The sequence below is a fragment of the Mauremys reevesii genome, linkage group 6 (assembly GCF_016161935.1).
Source record: "Mauremys reevesii isolate NIE-2019 linkage group 6, ASM1616193v1, whole genome shotgun sequence".
NCBI lineage: Eukaryota > Metazoa > Chordata > Testudines > Geoemydidae > Mauremys > Mauremys reevesii.
Genome location: NC_052628.1, coordinates 24164319 through 24187850, shown reverse-complemented (window position 1 = coordinate 24187850; position 23532 = coordinate 24164319). Strand labels below are relative to the sequence as shown.

The 23532-nt window shown below is 44.5% G+C and overlaps 1 protein-coding gene across 1 annotated transcript; it reads right to left on the bottom strand.

Moving 5' to 3' along the window:
* Positions 1–1701: 1701 nt before the first annotated feature.
* On the bottom strand, positions 1702–23443 carry SKP2 (S-phase kinase associated protein 2). The gene is made up of 10 exons (XM_039545407.1): positions 23269–23443; positions 19843–20102; positions 17501–17612; positions 16309–16452; positions 15598–15732; positions 14023–14121; positions 11288–11415; positions 10509–10560; positions 7625–7732; positions 1702–3691 (listed from the first exon to the last, which is right to left on the bottom strand). Exons 1-10 carry the CDS (start codon positions 23295–23297, stop codon positions 3478–3480), a joined length of 1281 nt encoding a protein of 426 aa, XP_039401341.1. The 5' UTR covers positions 23298–23443; the 3' UTR covers positions 1702–3477.
* Positions 23444–23532: the final 89 nt, after the last annotated feature.

Below are 23532 nucleotides of genomic sequence, written 5' to 3'. Positions count from 1 at the left end.
ACACAGTAGCATGTTGTGAAAGTCTTCAAATAAGACAGTTCAAGAGTAAGAGTGTATCCAAGCACACTCATCCATAGCTGTAGCTTTTAGTGCACTTCAAGTGCATATAAACATTTCCCATTTCACAAGTGATATTTTTTCAAGTTACTTTCCTGTCACCACAGCAAGAGGGGTTTGATATTTTTTTAAAAATTAGTTTATTGGAGTACAACAGTGAAATGCTGTAGCTTTTGCTATTACAATATTTATGGAGAGAAATACAAGTTAATACTTTTCTGTATTCCAAGCGTAAAGACTTTCACTTGATCTAGATTTACTACTTATCAACTTTAGTTTTGTTGTAGTTTCCTAAACTATGAAACATATGCAACTGTGCTGAACCTAAGAGTGGTTTTTTTAAATGTATCAAGTTATGCAGAGAATACTTCACCCCTTAATGCCTTTGTCTTTATAATTATAAGTTAAGTCTTTAGGATCCCATGCTATGAAGACCTTATTCATGGCAAGGTATTTCAAAAATGTCAGGCTGCTTAGATATGTAATAACTGGGCTGTCCTCAGTAAACTCAAAGCAAGATGTCAAGTGGGAGAAATAGTTTGAATGAAAGCAACAGATTGGCACTATTACTTCCAGTCAACACTACCCCACACGGTTATGTGTGATAGTAAAGGGTCTAATTCCATACTTAAATAAGTGATTCACCACCAGCTGGAGATAGTTAATGACTTTTCAATGGGTTAAGAATCATCCGACGAAAGAGAGCATATTTTAGGCCTGGTCTACACTAGAAAATTAGACTGGCATAAATACATCACTCAGAGGTGTGAAAAATTCAAGCCCCTGAGTGGTGTAGTTAAGCTGACCAAAGTCTCTGTGTAGCACTAGGTTGACAGAAGAATTCTTCCATTGACCTAGTGCCTCTTAGGGAGGTGGATTATCTACACCAAGAGGAGAATCCCTGTCAGCATAGGCATTACAGCAGTGCAGCTGTAGTGTTAAGTGTAGATGTACCCTTAATGTTTTATACTGCTGCCCCACAGTATAGCACTTGATCACCTTTCATGTAAAACTGATTAGCAATAGCCATCTCTAGTAGACTGGATGGTCATGTGAGGTAGGGTTCTGTTGCTAGTTGGAGGAGAGGGGGTTCTTTTTAAACTCCCTACTGGGGCCAGGCACAGATAGAAGGGGGTGTTGAGTGCCATATCTTGTCTCACTGGTTGCAAGTATAAATTCAGAAGTGAGACTTAATTGAGCATTACACCAAAAGGCTGACAAACTATGGTGAATCTGTGACCAGATTGGTGGGATATAGAAATGGGAGCATCCAGGAAGACTTAGATTGGTCTCAACTTCTGCTAGCTGCTTAAAGTGCAAGCACAGTTAAATGATACCCAGGATATGTGAATTGCTACATAAATGTTTAAGCCTGCTGGAAATTTGTCACCTGTTCCACCCCCCGGGGGAAAAGGGAAAAACTCAGCTTCTTTCCCTGTTAACAGCACATGTTCGATTACTGAAACTACTTTATGGTTGTACAGTAGAATCTCAGTTGCGAACATCTTGGGACTAGAGGTTGTTTATAACCCTGAGCAAAACATTATGGCAGTTCTTTCAAAAGTTTACAACTGAACACTGACTTAATAGCTTTGAAACTGTATTATGCAAAAGAAAAGTGCTACTTTTAACCATTAATTTAAATGAAGAGCACAAGTTTCTTTACCTCAAATCTTTAAAAACGTTCCCTTTTTATTTTACTAGTTTAACACAGCACTGTACTCCCCCCACCCCCATCTCTGCTGCTGCCTGATTGCATACTTGCGGTTCCAAAAGGTGTGTGTAGTTGACCAGTCAGTTTGTAACTCAGGTTCTACTGTACATTTTTTCTGTAGGTAACCTTATGGCCTTGGCACCTGTCTAGCCACCTCAGTCATGAATAAACTTATTCTCAGCACCTCAAACAGGGATGTACTATATCCATTTTACAGATGGTGACTATAGGCATAAAGAACCAGCTCTAAGGCTTACTCCCATGCCTTAACTATATATCTATCCTTTCCCCTCTTATAGGCTTGAATAGTTATCTAGTTGTTCATTTCTATACCTTTGTATTTTTCTCTCCTGAACTACCATCAAAGTTGCTAAGTTTTTGGTGGGTTTCTTTAAAATACAGGAACTGGGACAACAGAGCCTAGAAACTTAGTTTGCTACATTTTCTGCATTGTAGAAAATGAGGGACTCTGTGGTGACATATCTCCCTCAGCTATAGCAAGCATATTTGCAAGACTGCTGTTTCTGTACTGTGGAACGCTTGATGTCCATTAGATCCTACTGACCCCTTACTTTACTTGCCCTGAAGAGCTCTGTGTATTTCCCTCTTTACTGTTCCTTAGCACAGCAGAGTCTCACTTAAGGGATGTGAATACAGGGCTATATAAACAGAAACCTACTAAGCTTCCTTCTGAAGAGATTCTTACATTAATAATGCATCTTTAGAAACTACTGGAAAATCACAAATCAGAAGAAGTTAAATGCTGATTAAGTGGCACAGAACTGGAATGTAAGTCAGACTAAAATACCCAATGAAAACTTCACCCTGACAGGTGAGATCCTTGGTTTCACAAACTTGCAAAGGGGTTTCAAGTTTTACACTCTTCAGCACGGTCATTTTGAAACAGTGAGGGTCACACTTCTGTAATGGTTGGAAAAAATGCACTGTAGCTCTGTTCTGCTGCCTTATAGCTAGTATCTGATTCAGCTTTCTCATAGCTCCTTTTGCATAGCTCTCCCTTCCCACAGCTGCTAGTGCATCAAGAGGGTTCAGTGAATTTAGTGTCCAATGCCATGGTTTATTCCTCCCTCCTTCCCCCTCTCCCCTGAAAAAAGCAGATAGCACCAAATATTCCATCCTGTTCAGTTAGGAGTCTAAATAGACTTAATGCCCTTACTCATTCTGAGCTCTAAAATCTGAAACAGTCAGGAAAGTACTGAGTTGTAATGAAGTAAAACAGTTCCCTAATGACAGAACATCTCTCTACTTTGCAAGGGCCTTATTCAAAGCTATGTATTTGGAAAAATATTACAGAAGCACCTTTGGACCATCACAGTTCCAATAAAGCAACATCAGACTGCAGAATTAAGCACATTGCCAAATAACTGGAACAGCTGCACTATTTGTTACCAAACTTTCTAACTTAATCATGTTTAGCACAATTGCAATAGTCACTTGGCTTTTACAAAAATATTTCTAAAAGCAAGATTGACTTTTAAAATGCCTACAATTACTCATACCTGATTGGATTTCTGGACACAGTAAGAGGAGGACAATATAAAAATATACTTAAGAAAATTATAGCACAAGACCAAGTTAAAACACTTTTTACAAGAAGAACTAGAGTGATGCTCCAGTGTTTGGGTTTCTTGATGAAGCACACCACGCTTGGTGACAACAAAAGGGAATATCCAGCAAACGCTGCATCACAAACCACTAGGATTTCTCAGTGTCAGTCTGCATTTGATGCCCCAGATCTCCTTGTTGTTTTTGCTGCCAACGGCTGGCCGTGCAATGGTTGTAAAATGTGAACAATTGATCTTTATGTGGGGAAGCGTTTCTTTTAGGAGCTGTAGGGAATTGTCAGTCACTATTCCAAAAGCTTGAAGAGTCTTTAATGTGGGAATTTCACCAAGCTCACTAGAAGGGAAGAAACAAAACAAGCAGATCAGTAGGCTGAAAAAAAGGCGTAAACCTTTTATCCAAACTGAATAGTACAATTTTTCATGAAAAATCTGAAAAATAGTATTTTGGATAAATGTTTGCTCCTATCTAAAAAAAAAATCCCTGATTTTAAATATACTTAATTGAAACTTTATGCTCTGTTCTGGTGATTCAGTAAGAAGTTCAATTGCCAAACCAGCTTGAATAGAGAAATAGGAATTTAAATGCAACGAAATGTCACTAACTTTATTCACAGCCTATGAGCCTCTCACATGCTAGATTATTGCAGGACATGGTTGGTTTATTTACTGTCTCTGGGGGGAGGAATAGTTCAGTGGTTTGAGCATTGGCCTGCTAAACCTAAGGTTGTAAGTTCAATCCTTGAGGGGGGGCCATTTAGGGATCTGGGGCAAAAATCAGTACTTGGTCCTGCTAGTGAAGGCAGAGGGCTGGATTCAATGATCTTTCAGGGTCCCTTCCAGTTCTAGGCGATTGGTATATCTCCAATTATTATTATTATTAAATAACAATGGACTATTAAAATCCACAATCAGAGTAAGTGGAGCAAATTGTGCCAATTTGGTAAATCCTACACATCAGTCACCTCCTTAAATACTTTTAATAATCTTAGTTAATGATTAACTATTTTTCACTGTATGGAATATTCTTAATCATCATCAATGGTGTGCTAAGTCCTTTACAAGTGAGAACAGAGGTAGACATGAATCAAACTCTGAATGCTCAGGAAGGAGAGGATAAGGAGCTTAATCTTGATAACACAGGGCAAAAAATAACCAGTGAATAGACTCTGGGGTGGACAAGGTATGTGATGTTTGTGGTGGTGTTTTGAAAGGATTGAAGGGTTATGGCAACAGGCCAGATAAGGTGGTAGTGGCAGTAACAGGGTTAAGATTAGTCTGGACAAGGGAGCAGCAGAATGGAATTTGTGGTAGTGTCTGAACTGGTCATACAGACCAAGTTCCTTGTGTTTGCCCAGCTATCATTTAAATGTGTATTTGCAAGTACAGTCAGGGGACAGATGGATTCATGAGAAGGAACAAACACTACAGAGCTATCCCACAGCCACACCACTATCAGTGTTAAAGGTCTTCCAACTCCCATTTTAACAGCCTAGGTTTAGGAATCAATATAGATCCATTGCAAATTCTCATTTTTAAACTTTGTCAAACAGAATTTTATTGTAAATACATTGTTTCAACAAGCTTTATATTATGCATCCAATCATTTAATGCTTTGTTTTACTAAATATTATTGTTCACAATTTTTTGTGGGCCCTAGGTAAGGAGGGAATCTATCTTGTTGTTTAGAAAATAGAAATGGCTTAATGAATAATTTCCTTAAGGATATTCCACTTCAGCAGCTCCTTCATAGACAGAGGCGGCAGTAGCTCTGTACTACTGAGCAAATAATCTGAGTTTTAAAATTCTTTCAGCTCAGCTACCTAATCCTCTTTAAAGGGATATGTAAATAGTTACAGAACTACTAGTCTGTGATACGCTTTCACATACTTAGTGTCACTTTTCTCAATAGTAGTGAGAAGGGACTAACATTGACATAGCTGACCCAGTAACAAACTGAAAGTAAAATGTTTCAGTCATCCTTAAGTGTCTCCATTATATGTAAATATTGAAGGAATCTCAGATCAGTGTAATGTGTGGTTCAAAAGATCCTTGCACTTCTATAATATTTTCCACCAGAGAATAACACGTCTTGGGAAGAGATTTTTAAATGACAGGCAACCAACTCCTACTGAAAGTCAGTAAGAGTAAGATGCCAAACTGCACTTGGCACCTTTGAAAACTGCTCCCTTTGCTAAAAATCCTCATGGACCACCATGAGACAGATGTTCCCATTTTATGGACGGAGGAAGTACAGCTAATTGATTTGCCCAAGATCACACAGCAAAGCTGTATTAACATGAACAGCTTCTGATTTAATATGGCGTTTTAACAATCAAAAGCATCATTTCCTTTAATACCTATCTAAGAACACCAATGTGGCACATCATATATTTGAACTAAAACCCCAAATGCTTTAGAGTTAGAGGGAAAAACAAAAATTTCACCTGTAGTTAACTTTACACTTTATGGGGCAGTTACTCAGATGGTGTAAATGGAACTAGGATAGCTCCACTGATGTCAGAACCATGTTGATTTACAGGACCTGAAGATCTGGCCCTATTTTTTTTTGTTTTTGGTCAGTTTGACAACCATAATTTTGTATTAGAGAAAAAACTACATTAAAAGATGTTCAGGCTGCAAAAATCAAGCACTCAAAAGTTAGGAAATGCCAAAAGTTAAGGTTGCCTATGCGACTTTAGTTCATGCATTATGACAGTCTTTAATTAGATGACTGCATACTACTTTTCTCCATGACACTAGCCTCATTCAGTTCACAGGATGTTCCTGGTCTGAGAGAAGAATCGGGGTTATGTAGTGAATGAAGAAGGGTACTGCAAAAAGAAAAAATGGTCTCATGGTTCAGGCAGTTGAATGCTGCCCTGGAGAACTGGATTCTATCTCTGCCGCTGCAACAGAGTTTCTATGGGCTGCTGAGTAAGTCACTTAAACCAAACTTTTCACAGGTGGTCACTGGTGTCATTTTCTGAGTGCCCAGTGTGAGACTCTGGTGTCTGCTTTGCAAAACTGCTATGCACTCACAGCTGTAACCAAGTTAATTAGAGCTGTGATTTGACCATGTAAAAAGATATATAATGCTAAGTACTCTGAAGAAAAATAAATAAATTCGGTCTTAAATGTCAAATCTGGCACCCATTAGTGGACACTTCTGACCTTAATCTTTTGGGGCCAGATTTTTAAAGATATTTAGGTGCCCAGTGAAATTTTCAATGAGTGTTAGGCAGCTACATATTTTTAAATCTGTCCTTCTATGCCTGAGTTATCCATCTGTAAAATGGGGATAAAACCCTCATACCTCTCAGAGGTGTTGTGCAAATAATTGGTCTACTAAACCCAGGGTTGTGAGTTCAATCCTTGAGGGGGCCATTTAGGGATCTGGGGGCACCAAAAATAGTTGGGGATTGGTCCTGCTTTGAGCAGGGGGTTGGACTAGATGGCCTCCTGAGGTCCCTTCCAATCCTGATATTCTATGATTAATGTTTGTGAAGCATTCAGATAGTGTAGCAATGAGCATCATAGAAAAGCCTGTAAGGAAATGAATTTGATATTCCGAGCAGTGTTTGAATGATGTGCAATAAGTAAGGCATAGGGCCACAATGAGAATAAAACAAAATAGTGATTAGTTGCTCAGAGTACCATCCAAGCTGTGCACTCAATGAGGCAGGAGTCCTCTGGAAAAGACAGTACATGTAATTAGATTCTATCATAATGCATATACACACAAGGGAGGCAAATTAAGGTTATATAGGTAACCTTAATTTGAGCAATTCCTAACTAACTGAGTTTTTTTACTTTGAACCTTAATATTCTTTAACTTCCTCAGTATAAAAAGGTGAACTTGAAAGGGAAAAAAAAAAAAAACACACACACACACCAAGGAACTCTATTAGGTGGAATCATATTTACATCCACATGGTTCAACCAGCAGAGCTGGAACCTTTAGATCCACAGCTCAGGCCTATGCTGCTTGAGCTAAAGCATTCACCGATAGCAGTAGTAGGTTGTCATGTGCATGCACCAGCACTAGAGGGAAATGAGACAGACGCTTCACCAGGGGGTTTCATAGATTTTTGCTGACCCCAGCGGAGAACCAGTAATCATCAGTTCCATTCTGCCTCTTAGTTCCAGTCTTCCTCTTGTTTTTAAAAATATTATTTGCAGTTCAAGATCCTGAACTTCTGTATAGACTTAAACAGTTTAAGTATTTGATTTTAATAGTAAACTATAATGGGTGTAAGACATTACTCACAGTAAGTCAGCAGGAGAGATCTGATAACATCTACTAAGAGACAAATGCTGTAGGCAGATGAGCTGATGAAAATATTGAAAACATTCAGGCTTCAACATTGCACTGTCACTGTAATAAAGGTGATATACAAAAGTAGGATTAAAAAACATTTCCTTTCCAAGAACACAATAGAAGCAAAGTTTCAAGTGTTTCTGAAATTCAGGGAGAAACGTTTTGTACGCATTAAACGCTTTTCTGCCTTCAAAAACTTTCACCAGCTTATTAAGTATTTTCAAATTTAACATGTTTTCTTCCTTACATATTAGGAATTCTTCACCAATTTCTATCATTTTTATTTTTTGGAGGGGGGAGCAGTAGCTTGTTTTGCAGGAAGCTGTTTTGGCACAGGAATTTAGGTCACAAAAGGAAATTGCTCTATATGTCAAGAGTTCTCTAACCAGAGTTTAGTTGATATGGCAAAAATCAAATTATACTTTGACATTTTATAATCCTGTTACAAATGCATGACAGGTATATTACTCCTGAGGGAATTCTGCACCCCAAAAAAAAAAAGTTCTGCACACAATATTTTAAATGTTTGCAACATTCTGTATATTTTATTGGTCAAATAAATGTGCAGACTCCAGCATGGCAGTGGGGAGCACAGGCAACTGGCTGCATGGAGGTGGGAGATCACCCTGCAGTCCCACCTGGACATGGAGTCAGCAGTAAGGCTGCACCCGACCCTGACACACCAAGGCCCTGTCTCTCCATGTCAGGTGCACCAAGATAGCAAAAGAGAGGGACAGGCTCTTGCATGCACACCCAGCCCTGGCCTCCGATCCAGGTGTGGGGCAAGCAGGCTCAGCCCGGTGCGATCCAAGCGTGGAAGGGCTTAATGTGGGGTGAGAGGGTTCTATGTGGGGCAATCTTGATACAGATGGCTCAGTGGGGGGGACCAGGTATGGGGGGGAGGGGGAGAGGACAGAGGACTGGATGCACAAGGTCTTGTTGGAGGGGGTTCTGGGTACAGGGGCAATGGAACTCTGCAGGGAGTCCAGGTGAAAGAAGGTGGGGTGGGGGGAGAATGAGGCTTGGTGGGGTGGAGGTCTGTATGCAGCTGGTTGGGGATCAGTGAGGTAGGGAGTCGCTGGGCCTACTTAACTTGGGAGCCTGAGCTGCTGCTGCTGGGGGGACGCCACATGCTTGGCTCCCGCTTACTACCCATAATTCCCCTATCCCCATCTCTTACCCAACCCATTGCCCCTTCCTACTGCCCTGTGCCCTTCCTACCCCCCTTCCCAACTGCCTCTTCTCCCCACCCCACCACCCTCCTTACCCTGCCCCGCTGCAGGCCTTCAGTGTTGTACAGAAAACAGGATGGTTCCCCACCACACAGACGGGGGGCATGACCAGCACTAGGACCCAGGAGGGGGTGTCTAGCTGCAGTCAGCAGAGCTGAACAGCACTCTGCTTCAGCTGGACAGCTCTGTGCTCTCAGCAATTGGGTGCGGGGGGCCAGAGGCATGTGACAGTGCCCCCCCGCCCCATGGGCATCCCCACCACTGCCCCCATGCAGCTTCCCCTTCATTTTCTGCAGTGGGGACACGAATTCTGCGTGCAGTGGTGCAGAATTCCCCTGGGGGTAAATGAGTTTAGCTTATCCCTTCCAGAAAAGTATTTTTTCTGTTTCAGTAATTAGCATATTACCCAAGAAGGTACTGTCAAGCTGTATATCCCCTGTGACGTACAGTCAGCAGCACTTAATACACTGAGATCTGATATATAAGGCCACCATTTTCTCATCAGAAGTTATTGTACCTTAAGTCTGCTATTAACTTCAAGACTTGATAGCATTTCTCTTGACAGCCAACCCTGGCATACAGCATGTGCCTACAGTACTATAAGGATTCTTGGTAGCGGTGCAGCTCATTGGCAGCTGCCCCAAGTGAGAACAGCCATGAACCCAAGTAGCACAAAGGCAGCTTAAGATACCTTTGCCTCTACCCCATTCAGGCTGCAATTTCTATCTCCTTGGGGGGCTCCAGCACAGAATCTGCCCCCTATGCATCTGGATTTCTGCCAGCAAATGCTACAGGAACCTATGAGTGAACCTAGCCTAAAGTTTATAGCACAACCGATCAGACATCTGGAGGGGACAAAGGGAAGAGGGGGGTGCATAACCAATTCTCAGATAAATTCACCTATGTTAAAACAAGTTCTAGATGTGATCTTGTACTAAATGCTATGTATTCCCCCCCTTTATTATCTAACTTTCTCAGAATCAAAATAAGTAAACTCTATAGTAACATCGCAAACAGGTTTCCGTTTTCACACTCAGAACTCTCAGCCCAAAAGGTGAGTTTCAGAAACTTTCTGTGAACAATTTCTGTCTCAAGGAATTTATTTATGGTAAAGTTTAGCAGAATACCTTCAAAATGTTTGAGCTGGCCAGTGTGATTGGAGAGGCAAGAAGGGGTCAAGAATTACCATTAAGAAAATCCCAGCATATTGTGATAGTCAGTACTACAGGAAACGATGGGCACAGTTTAAGAACCTGATCAGAACAGACCCCAGATGAAGCCTGAAATTTAGCAAAGAAATAACTCTTCCAAGGATTGACATCTGTGCTTGGGGGGGGGGGGAGGGAGGGGGAGAAGAAGAGAGAAGATCTTGCCTGAAGGTGCTCAGAAACAGTGATGAGCCTGGTATGAAAATGTATGTAGATATTGATCACTCACAGGTTCCTCTGGCTTCTGCTAGCACAAACTCAGATGTACAGGGACAGATTCTGTGCTGTGGCTCCAGAGAGACAGAAGTTGCAGCCTGAATGGAGCTGGGGCAAAGATGTCTTTATACTGTTTGGATTCAGGGCTGCTGAAGAGTTTGATACACAGTTTTTTACCTTAAATCTAACTCGACGAGATAAGGGCATCTTGTCACCAATGTCTTAATGTCTGGAAGGGGGAAAACAAAAAAACAAATGTACATAAAATCAGCCAGGCACTTTTTCCCAGCAATATTACAGCTTCTCCTGACCAGTAAAAGCTACCTTTTAAAGTTGCATTTGGTTTGAATTATTCACCGCTAACATGGAGTAAGTTCCATGTTCCCTACTAACGTGAGTTCTTGACAAAAGGTTGTACTTGTTGTAAAGAACATTTGTACTGCACTTGAAACATACCAAATCTTTTTCACCTACTGTTGTTCGGTGCAGACCTTTAAAAGGATTTAAATGGTCTTAGCTTTGTCAAAAAAAAAAAAAGTGCCCCGGAAATGCCATTTGCACTATCAATATACAGTAAAAGCTTTTTTTTTTTTAAAAATCAGCATGCTGGGGGAACAGGGGATGCTGGTAAATTAAAAATGCCAGTTAAATCTGAGGGAGGGTTTTGGAGTGCGGGGTGGGTGCAGGGCAGGGGCGTGGGAGGGGCTGCGGGTCACAGGCTCTAGGAGGAAGCTTGGGTCCATGAGGGATCTTGGAACAGGGGGTTGGGGCATTAGAAGGGGCTTGGGATGCCAGATGGAGGGGGCATGCACCTCCAGCGGCTCCCTGTCCCTACTGCTCCTGCTGGAGATACGGCCATGCAGCTCTGCAAGCAGGCACATTGCATCAGTCTGCAGGCACTGCCCCCCCGGCCCTGCAGCTCCCATTGGCCATGGTTTCTCAGTGCTGCTATTTACCTGATATCTGTAGATTTTGTCTGTATCCGCTAAAATTTAGTTGGGTTACATTTGTAGAAATGTGGTTGACTGCTGCTTTAATGTGATCAGTTGTGAAGTCACACCAGGACAGGTTCAGCTCTTCTAATCTATGCACAAATAAAAATACATCCATTTGGAAGCATTGCAGAAACATAGGTTTGGCCTTAAGGGCATCCACATACTATTCAAACAAAAAAAACAAACCCCTGTACATGCTATATACCATCAAGTTTCTTCATTAATGACACCAAATTTCAAGAGATCAGATTAAATAGATGGCACAGAGGAATAATAATGGGATAAAGAGCATCTTGGTTGTCAAAATGCATCAAGCCAGCAATGGCAAAGTAATCACCCCACTTCATAGCAACAACAAATGATATCTGCTATAGTCTGGTTCCTAACGGATAAGAATCCACCTTTAAAGAAGAAAAATACAGATATTCGCTCCTTAACCTGTCCATTATTAATTGGCCATCTGATTTAGTTTGTATTTTTTATAATGTACAGAAATATACATGTTTTGACTACAACCCTCTTCAACCCTTCACAAGTTGCTTGTCTTAGACTGTAAGCTCCTTGGGGCAGGCACTGTATACTCCTTTGTGGGTGCTACTAGATTACAAATAAATAACCACTACTACTGACAATTTTTTTTGGTTGTCTCTTCGTAAGTCAAAGAAATGAGTCACCCTCTCATCCTACGGATTCCTCAAGAACAGAGTTAAAAACATTGGCGAGGCAAAGAAATGTACATGATGTATCAACCCCGCACAGGGCCAACAGGGACTGAACAAGCATTGTGGGCCCAGGAGATCACGCCCCTCACTTCTGCTGCGTATGGTCCAGGTGGAGGGGACAGATAAAAGGAGGCAGCTCAGCTCAGTCAGTGTTGGTGGAAGAAGAGGAAGGATGTGTGCTGCAGGCGCCTGCAGAGAAACCACTGACTCTCCATGGGTCTGGGCTATGCTGTGGATGACCAGCTGACTGCAGAGACGCCGAGGTGCTGCCAGCTGAGGAGGTGCCCGAGATAGTAGGAAGAGACCCAGAGAATCTGTTAGGAGCTGATTCTCTATACAGGGTTCAAGTGTTTACCAGCTTCACAGGGCCCTCAGTCAGAACCTGGTGAAGTAGGGTAGGCCTGGGTCCTCCTGCCCCACACTTGCCACTAGATGTGGCTACCAGGGTCTCCCAATATAAACTGATTGTTTGCTCTGCCCTACCCAAAAGATCAGAGTCCCAACTGCTTGTGTTTGCCTCAGCCAGGAAACCCAGGCGCTACAGACTGCTTGTTTGCTCTGCCTCAACAGGGGTCCTGGACCCCTTGATTGTGATCACAAGGAATCTCGACAACCGTGTAACTGGGTGTGTCAACCCCACACTGGGCAAACAGGGGCAGCTCCCGCTCTACACACCAAGCCCCACTGCGACATGTTGTGGCACCAGTCCTGTTACTTACTATCAAAATATAGCACCATCTAAAGCAGTGTTTCCTCAACTTGTGGGTCGGGACCCAAATTGGGTCACCAGAATGTTTCAAAGGGTCCCATGGCAGATCCTGTTCCCTGGGGCTGGCCAGGCTCGCCACCCTGCTCCAGGTACTGCAACCTCTAGGGTCCCAGTGCCAAACCTGAGCAGCGCTGCAACTCTGGAGGTTGCAATGCCTAGAGTGCAGAGCCAAGCCCAGCCAGACCCACAGCACAGCAGCTGTAGGAGCGGCCACTATGGGGTGAGTGCCAGGCAGAACCTAGCTCCCTCCCTCCCCCGGGTGCAGGATCCGACTGAAGCCACCTCTGGGGCCTTCACCCCCAGACTATTTACTGGGTCATGACAGGCCATAAACATTTACAAATGGGTCCAGAGCCCAAAAAGGTTGAGAACCACTGGCCTAGAGGTCCCAACCAAGATCAGGTCCTCATTCTGCTAAGCAGTGCAGATACATGTAGCAAACAGTCACGGTTCTAAACAGGGACAATCTACAAGACAAAGAAAATATTCCCATTTTACAGATTGCAAATTGTGGCATAGAGATTAAGGTTTTGTTTACACAACTTGCACTGGTATAACTGAGGAAGTATGTTTAAACCCACAGTACATTTTAAGCTTGCCTTTGCATTAAATAGTTTCTCCAACATTACACAAGAACTCTGGATTCATTTTCTGCCACAGATCTCCCAAGTCCCAGTTCAGTGCCTTAACCACAGACCATCCTTCTTCACACTGGCAGATCACAGAACGTTAGTCTGCACAAGCTGTCAAGTTTTTGTAACGGTACTGCATCAGCATTAAAACGTCTGTGTGTTTGAAGGATTATTTTGACATCTTAACATCACGTGATCTTTTCTACTATCAAAGCTGCACACACTGTGTAAAGGGGGCTGATCCGATGCCATTTCACAATTTTGAAGACACTTTCACATTGACAGAGTTTGACTTGTCTCTCTTGCAATAAGGAAATCAACTTTAACTGTGTCTGTTTTGAATATCCTCATGCAAACTGTTTTTTTCAGATAAGTGTACCGGTCTTTAAGGAAGAGGAGAAGTTTAACAAAAAACATGAATTATCTGACTCTTCAGCAGAGGAAAATACCCTATTTAGATGTTCAAGAGCACAAATTATAGTTCATAAAAGTTATACACCCATGCCAGTGGGGTACTCGTTGATATTCCTGGGAGAAATGATCATCTAAGTGCATAAATTCATTCTGTCTTACCCAGAACAGCTGATCAGCATCATCTCCAATGCTTCTGCAGAAAATTCAGAACATCCAGAGAGATTTAATCGCACCAAACTGGAATTCTGAGCGATGCTTCTGTAAAGACCACAGATGGAGAGTCAGAATGCTTTCACATCTCTCCAGGTATCAATTTTATAATTTGTTTTCATAACTTTAAGGCCATCCTGAGCCTGGAACTTTATTTAGTAAAGATACATTTGTGCATCTTTGCCTAGTGCAGGGGTTCTCAAACTGGGGGTTGGGACCCCTCAGGGGGTCGTGAGGTTATTACATGGGCAGGGGGTCGCAAGCTGTCAGCCTCCATCCCAAACCCTGCTTTGCTGCCAGCATTTATAATGGTATTAAATATATTTTAAAATTGTTTTTAACTTAAAAGGGGGGTTGCACTCAGAGGCTTACCAGTACAAAAGTTTGAGAACCACTGGCCTAGTGAGCCCTAGGTTTTCAATTTAACAGTTAAATAGATGTTCTGTAACTATTTACCTGCTACATTAGTGTACTTGATGAATCATACACTTGGAGAGTTATTATCACTAAGATCCTGGCCAAATTCCTATTTAGATATTTACATTCTGCCTAACTGAATGTTTCCTTGCAGTTTAATGTTCCGCTACTCTTCCTGTTACTATGCACTGTTAAACAGCTGCCATGTTTCACCACAGAGGTGGCTTCATTTTTGTGATGGATAAAGCAATTATCCCATTTGTAAAATAAGCCTCAATCCTGTAAATAGATGTGCCTATGCAGACCCCCTGAACCCAAGTGGGTTCTTGCTGAAGTCTGTGCTAGTCTAGCTATTTACAAGATGAGAGCCCACATTTGTAAGTTGTCTGGTATGCAAAAGGCTCCCAAGTTATTGAATACTTCTTGCAATGAGGCGGAGTGGCCTCATCCCAGCACAGAGGAGGTTAACTCACCCTGTTAGGCTCAGCTAATCCCGTCCCTTCTCTCTCTCTCTCGCAGAAAGTATAAGAAAAAAGGACCCAGCACCTCAGTTAGAGCCAGACCAGGGAAGGAGCAAGACGTCTGTCCCAGGGAGCCAAACAGCTAGCAGACCCCACAACTGGCTGTGGCAAGTGATGACCCTCCAGAGCCAGCTTGGAGGGAAGGCAAACTGCTACCCCGGAAGACGGAGAAACCCAACTAGGGAGTGGAAAGTGGACTGTCTGACAAGGAGAGAGGGAACCAAGCCCCGGTGGCCATGGAACAGCTCCACCAGATGCTGGTAGGAAGTAGCCCAAGGAAAAGAGACATGGACCCCCACGTTCTCCTGGCAACCCCACAATGGAATCACCTGTCATTTCTAGTGCCCTGGGCTGGGACCTGGTGGAGCAGGGTGGGTCCGGGTTCCCCTGTCCCCAATCCCCCGCTTTGGGCTGGATGAATGCTAACCCTTAGGTCAGAAGGCCAGAGCCACTGACTGTTGACTTGCTCGGCCCTCATTCAGGAGGCCTAAGCTGCTACTTGCTCAGCCGCAAGCTAGAATGCCTGATAGACTAACCAGGCATGAGCGCTGATTCCCTGATGCCACCAGAGAGGGTGCCCACTCACCTAATGATATCATCAGAAAGCACCAGTCCTTCCAAACTGAGGTTCTGTAGTTGTTCACAACGACAAAGAATAGTATGGAGATCTGCAACATTTATTGTGCAGTTGGACATGTCCATACGTTGCACTCTAAGAGGTCTAAAGAGGGGAAAGGAAAAAGGCAGACAATACAAAATGGATTTTAACACTTTTCTAAAATTGAGGTAGTATGCTGCATTTGTATACCACAAATAAATGCGTAACTAGCAGAAAATGTATATGCTTTAATGCATGTCTGATCCATCAATATTACTAAGCTGGCTACCAAAATTGCAAAATTCTATTTACTTTGAGGCATACAAATCTTTAAGACTCATATCTCTGTCTATGCTAGAGTTAAATCATATTTCCTTTAACTTTGCATAGAAAAATACTTCAGGGGTCAGAAGTTCTTGGTTCTTAAAAAAAAAAATTGAGTAATGGTAGTAGACTATACTTCAAGATTGTGTTAATCAGTTCTTGGACAATTCTGAATCAACAAACAACAGAATGCAGTTCCCTCGATATTCAGCCCAGTGCCTTATTCCCTGCTCCATGGTGCCTCCATTCCAAAATTTATAGATGGCACAAGTGTGACAACCAGAGGTGCTAAATCAAATAGATTGGTTGAACTATATAAAAAAAACTCAAAGGGAGACTTTGTTTCAGGGCACCAAGAGATGGTGACAGCCTTACCGGTTGTTTTTAAACAATGGTTTCCCAATACAGGATCTTGGACAACGGAACACAGTTACACCTACAGGGAGCAACTGCCCAATCACTCCTGGAAGCAGATTTTTACCAGTCAGATCAAGGGTCTGCCACAGCGATTCATCAAACCTAGGGAGGAAAGGAGTGTGATTGTTAGTAAGTAACTGAAGGCCAAAGCAAAGGACACTGCCATCAACAGCTTTTAATATTACAAATGAACGTGCAAAATAAGAAAGTCAACTCAGCAAGGATTTACTTATACAAACATTACTGACAGGTTTCAGAGTAGCAGCCGTGTTAGTCTGTATCTGCAAAAAGAACACGAGTACTTGTGGCACCTTAGAGACTAACAAATTTATTTGAGCCATATGCTCAATAAACACAAAAACATATGCTCAAATAAATTTGTTAGTCTCTACGGTGCCACAAGTACTCCTGTTCTTTTTACAAACATTACTGAGATTCTCACTGATCAGACAGCAAAGCGCATTCTTTTTCCTGACTATGAAGAGCCAAGATACTGTATGAAACTCTCTGCAATATTTGACAGGCATTGAAGACCCAAGGAGAGCAGAAATTTTGCTCAACTGAGTTGGGGCGCCACTGGTCCCAAGAGGAGGGAACAGGAGAGCAGGGAAGTTGGAGCTTTTGCTGCTTTTTCCAGAGAAGGGAAGCAAGGAGTAGAGGGTCCACATGGAGAAGTGTGACTGGGAGGCTGTAGTCTCCTGCAAGTACTGGAACTCTGTGGGAAAGGGGGCATTATTTGTTCAGTAGCAGGCAAGACATAAGGAATTTGGGGGAAGATAGGATTCTGGAATTAATTAATGGAATGGGTGGGTGCATGATAGAAGAGCTCAGACTATACTACAGATTGGGGGAGTGTGTGAGAGAGAGACCCCAGGTTTCATTATTGGGAGGGCTGGAAGAGAGCAGAGGCTTTAATTTAACTACGGGCACAGCCCAAATGCAAAATTTTCAGATAAGTGTAGTTCTCAAGTGACAGTCTCCATTTAAACATCAGAAGGAATCAAATGAGTCTCTAGTCTCTTAATCATGTGTAACCCACTTTCAGTGTGGGCAGAATTACACATGCACATCAAGATGAGAACGAGACCATTTAACAACCTTTAAAAAGCACCGCTGTTCTCATCACCTACAAGTAAAAAGCAATACTCACGCTAGGCGTTGCCACCTCTTGCAAATCTGGGAAACTTTTAGCAGGTCAGTTAGGGGTAAGTATGCAAAGATCCCCAACAGCAATTCATCTGGCAGCGCATCCCAAGAAATACCTTTAAGAAAACAGTCAACAGGCTTTACACAGATCTGATTCATTTTTGTCCACTGATTAGACATTTCAACAGTTTTGCCATTAAACAAAAATATTAAAGACAACAGCAAAATTCCCTGCCCTCCCATCACCACCTCATTCCCTTGTTGATCTATGGCTACACTAGTCCCCTACTTAAGTACTTACATTTCCTTATTGGAAAGGTATATTATTAACAGCACCTTGGATGAGATCGTGGTATTAGGTGCAAAAATAGCTGCCAACAACACTGTCCCACACTTATCTTCTGAAGCCTGTTTGTCCAACCCATCGTGTTCTGAGAGTGTGTGAAGAGTTCCAAAACCAGAATCTCTCTCTGAAAGGGATACAGCCATTCTTCTCTTGTGCAATTAGCCCTTCTTAAAATTCATGACTCTCCTGACTGCAGCCCCTAATACATATTGTGATATTGCTTTTTTGAGCAATTTCACCTGCCTAATATCCAAACATTCTTTTCTTAAGCAAGTACATTTTCAAGGGACTATGTACATCTAGAAAATGCTGCTACTGCTCCAAAGAGGTCTGTGGAACAAAGGAAGAAGGGATTCCCTAAATGGGATGGGAGACCGTGTACATTTTAGATAGGAACCCCAACCAGCACTTCCCAGATTACAACTTTATCTGAAAAGAAAAAATTGACAGGTCGGGCATAAATGAGAAGGGTGGCAGTTCAAAAAACTGCCCCTGTAAACTCACCAAAATGCCATAGAGAAAGTCATAAGCATTAGTAAGTTACTAGATGGTAAGGAGGAGGCTCAAACTTAGGTCTTATGAAGGCTCTGAGAATATTCATCTCTTGTGACGTTTAGATCAGAGGTCTTCAGATATAATCTGTTGCTGGAGAGATGTTTCTGAACCTATCTGAGTTGATTTCTTTTTAATCCACCCTCTGTTGGCCAACACTGCTGTACTACAGATCTGGGAAATGAGCAAAATCCAAAATCCTATTTAATCCTTATTGAAGAAAAACAGGATAGAAGAAATGAGAGGCTGCATAGTAGCTATCAATCTCTATGACCCATGGGAAATAATTTTCTCCAGAGACGATAAAATACTATCCCTTCACAGGTCTCCTTTAAGGAAGCAATAGAGTCAACCACTTCCAAAAAGTAACTCTCTCTTAAGACTTGAAAGAAACACATGATTCACTAGATCCAGGGACTAGAGCAGAGGTAGGCAAACTACGGCCCACGGGCCATACATAGGCAACAACTTCCTCCGGCGCCGATGGGTGCCCGTGCCCCCCCTCCCTTTCCCTGCCCAACTCCACCCTTGCCCCTCCCCTGACCCCACCCCATCCTCAAAGTCCCCGCCCTAACTCCGCCACCTCCCTGCCCCTATTGGATCCCTGCTCCAGCTCCCCCTTCCCCCAGCACACCATGTTCCCCCTCCTCCCCCACTCCCTCCCTGCCCTACAAATCAGCTGTTTTGCGTTGCAAGCACTGGGAGCAGGGAGAAGCAGGACGCGGCGGCACACTTGCGGAGGATGCGGAGGCAAGCTAGAGCAGGGGGGCGGGGAGCTGCGGGTGGGTTCTCACCAATTTTTTTCCCCATGGGTGCTCCAGCCCCAGAGCACCCACAGAGTCAGTGCCTATTGGGCCACCTATAGCCCATGGGACCGTCCTGCTCAGCCCTTGAGCTCTCAGCTGGCTAGTCCCCAGTCCCTCCCCTGCTGTCCTCCCTCCTCCGCAGCCGTGCGGGCAGCGCACTCCTGCAGGGGAGCGCGTCTGGCTCCGGCCGGGTGGCAAGGCAGCCAGACATGCTGCTCTGAGCAGCATGGTAAGGGGGCCGGGGAGTTGCATAAAAGGCAGGGGGTCCCAGGGGACATTGGATAAGGGGTGGTATCCCGGGGGGGACAGTTAGGCGCTGGGAGGTTAGGGGACAAGGAGCAGGGGTGTAGGATGGGTCGGAAGTTCTGAGGGGGACAGTCAGGGGATAGGAAGTGGGAGGGGTCAGATAGGGGGCAGGGCCAGGATGTTTGGGGAGGCACAGCCTTCCCTACCCAGCCCTCCATACAGTTTTGCAGCCCCAATGTGGCCCTCTGGACAAAAAAGTTTTGCCCATCCCTGGACTAGAGAGTCTGCTCAGAGACATCAAACTTTGTAAGAAGCAACTAAACTATTAGTGATTTGTAGCACCTGACCTCAGTCATTGTTACAAGCTGACACAAGCCTGGGCTGCTGTTACTCTACCTGACTCCGTCTCTCGGAGCAGCCTAGGCCTGCGTGCAATCACAAAGTCCTTGTCCTTCTCTTTCACTTTCTGTCGTTTCTGAGGAGGATAAAGAGACACTAGCAGCTCCTGAGGTGTGTTCTCACTGCCCAGCTTCTCTTTCTTAAGGACAGACACTCCCATGCCGGAGAGTAGCTCTGATGTCTTGGTGGGGTCCCAGGACCATGTGAAGCTTGTGGAAACATTGCTGTCTGAAGCTGGGATTTCCTGGAGATGTCTCCTGCAGGAACAGCACAAGTTACACTCATCCACCAACACCAAATGTCAGAATTAGAAGTATGTAGAAAGACAAAACACAAAATGGCACAGGTGGCTGCACCTATATCCCCTATGATAAGCAATACAATTCACAGTGAAAAATCAACAACACTTTGTACTTCTATAGCATTCAAAAATCCCATAGGGCTTTACAAATGTTTACACCACCTCCAGACCTGGAATACATATTAGGATCAAACTGAACAGATTTATGTGATACTCTGTGGGGGAAATAGTCAAACACACACTTAATGGAAAGAAGTAACCTGGGAAGCAGAAATGCTGAAATGGACCCACTTAGGGTGACGAGCATATCAGACACTGACTTTGCAGCATGATATGGTTACAAAAAAAATTACAGTTTTGAACAGTGGCATCACAAAGGGATGGGAATCTAGTTAACAGCAACGAAGCAGATGAATTAGAATACTGCACATTATCACTGATAAAACCGTAGGAAGACCCGTAAAGGCAGCAGCAGCGATTGGTGGCCATGAGGACTGATTTAAATAGAAATATTTATCTATTTTAATCTATTTAATTTTGTATTGTTATTTTATTGGACAGGAAAAAGGGGAAACTTCAGTCTGAAAATTAAGACAGTCTTCCTAACATACCTATCATGCTGCAGAATAGCGTGCCAAAGAAATCAGTGAAACTCCAGTTGTTTGGGACTATTACAATGAGACTGCACAAATAACTGGAAGAAAGTCCTGCAATGGCTGGGGTTACAATGAATGATCTAACACAGGGGTCAGCAACCTTTCAGAAGTGGTGTGCTAAGTTCACTGTAATTTAAGGTTTCGCGTGCCAGTAATACATTTAAACATTTGTAGAAGGTCTCTCTCTCTCTCTATATATATATTATATATATTTCAAACTACTGTTGTTTTTAAAGTAAATGAGGTTTTAAAAATATTTAAGAAGCTTTATTTAAAATAAAATTAAAATGCAGATCTTATCAATTTAGTGTGATCCTTGCCTGGGATCCCTGTCTGGGGTTCCAGCCACCAGTCCCGCTCAGCCCGCTGCCGGTCTGGGGTCCAGCCGCTGGCCCTGCTCAGTCTCCTGCTGGCCTGGGTGAGCAGAGCCCCAGGCTGGTAGTGGGCTGAGTGGGGCCAGCGGCTGGGGTCCCGGCTGGCAAGAGCTGGCGGACGGAATCCCAGGCTGGCAGCAGGCTGAGTGGTGCCAGCGGCCGGGACCTCAGACTGGCAGCAGACTGAGCCACTCAGCCCGCTGCCGGTCTGAGGTCCCGGCCACCGACCCCGCTCAGCCCACTGCCAGCTGAGTGAATGGAATCCCAGACTGGCAGCGGGCTGAGCAGGGCTGGTGGCTGGAACCCCAGACAAGGATCCTGGCCGCCGGCCCCCCTCAGCCCACTACCAGCCTGGGATTCTGCTCGCCCAGGCCGGCAGAAGGCTGAGCAGGGCCAGCGGCTGGAACCCCAGACCGGCACCCCGCTGAGTGCTGCCAGCACCCCAGACTGGCAGTGGACTGAGCCACTCAGCCCGCTGCCAGCCCCGCTCAGCCCACCACTGGCTGAGTGAATGGAACCCCAGGCTAGCAGTGGGCTGAGCGGCTCAGCCCGCTGCCACTCTGGGGTTCCGGCCCCTGGCTCCTGCCAGCTGGGGTCTCAGCTGCCGGCTTGCTCAGCCCGCTTCCAGCCTGGGGTTCCCTGGGAGTCACCAGGCCAGCAGCGGGAGCTGAGTGGGGCCGGCGGCTGGGACTCCCTCTGGCAACGGGGCAGCAGCCGGAACCACAGAGCAGCAGTGGGCTGAGCCGCTCAGCCTGCCACTGCGTGCCGTCAAAAATCAGCTCGTGTGCCACCTTTGGCACGCGTGCTGTAGGTTGCAGACCCCTGATCTAACAGGTCTTCTCCATCTTTCATTGCCAGAACAGCTTCATCCACCTGTGTGAACTCTGTGCAGTTTACAATCTATAGTCAAGTGTGTGATCTGGTGATTTGAATAAAGAATTGGGAGTCAAGAAATTGAATTCTAATCCTCCCTCTGAAGGACATCTGCTTTTAGGCTCTTTTGCTTCAATTCCCTCACCTATAGCATAGGGATTACTTATCTACCTCCCAGGGGAATTAAAGATTACAGTGTTTGTACAGCACTTTGAAAATACTGCAGTGAAGGAGTAGTGCATAAATGTACCCTTATCACTTACTGTATAGAATTAGCACTGGTCAAAGTGTTGCATCACAGGCCTTGTACTGCTAACAGCGACTCTCAGTTAGCACAAATGATAGGCATTTGTTCTCCATTTTTGGTCCTATTATCACCATGAAGTTGTAAGTAGCCATGGTGTGATGCAAAGTGACATCTGTGAAGTCCCAGAGGGCCAAAGACACAACCGTCAATGAGTATGAACTCACTTAACCTCAGATGCTTGAAAATATGCTTCATTTATAGAGGGGACTATAATGAACTGGCCAACAGCTGTAGGTCTCTGCCCTACACTGTGTAGATCATCAGAACTACACAATTATGTCCACACTGCTATTCACTAATGGAGATTCTGTTTTAGCTCAAGCAACAAGGCCTGTGTCTTCGAAGCAGCGGGGATCTAGCTGCACTACTGCATAACATTCCAAATGATCACAACGTGCAGCACAGTAAAAACTGCAAAATCCTCCATGAACGCGGGTTTGTTACAGGATCACTGTATTTTGGACAATACCTACAGACTCACCCCCCGCCACAAGTCACCACCATCCAGGCTACTGGCCCCCATACTGAGCCCCGCTCAGATTTCCGCCAAAATCACATGGCTACCTGCTATTAACTACCCGTTAGCGAACACAGTAAGACGGTGCCTTTAGGCATGACTTGTGCTCACCAGGGTAGCCTTGGGGGATGCAGATGCGGTTTCCCATCCCCTGGGTAGAGGTGGAAGGGGCAGAAGCACGTACAATATACTGCAGCGTTAGGAACCTAACATCGCGTAGACAGACGGATAACAAAGCCCAGTGCAGCGCTTTGCACGCACCCCCCACAACACAGCAGCAGCCTATGCTTTGGGCGGCAACTACCACCACCCACCCCTTCCCTCTGCAACCCCCAGTGCATCCCACCCCTAGCACGCCATCCCCACGCGGCTCCGGCCAGCTGCCCCCGCATTACCTGTGCATGGTGGCCTGGCGCAGAGGCATTAGAAGCTGGGAGCCTTGGTCCCCGCTAACCAGCAGCAGGAGCGACCGTCCCTTCCCGCGCCGCCACTCTGCGCAGCAGCACCGAACTGAGCGCGGCCAGGGCAACGTTCCACCCCCCAGGGCGCGCGCGCGCTACTCCTAACGGAAGTGGGGATAGCAGCTGGTGCAGAGGCAGCCGCAATGCCTCCTGGGATTTGTAGTTCAGCGGCGCCGGAGTCGGCCTACCCAGCAGCCC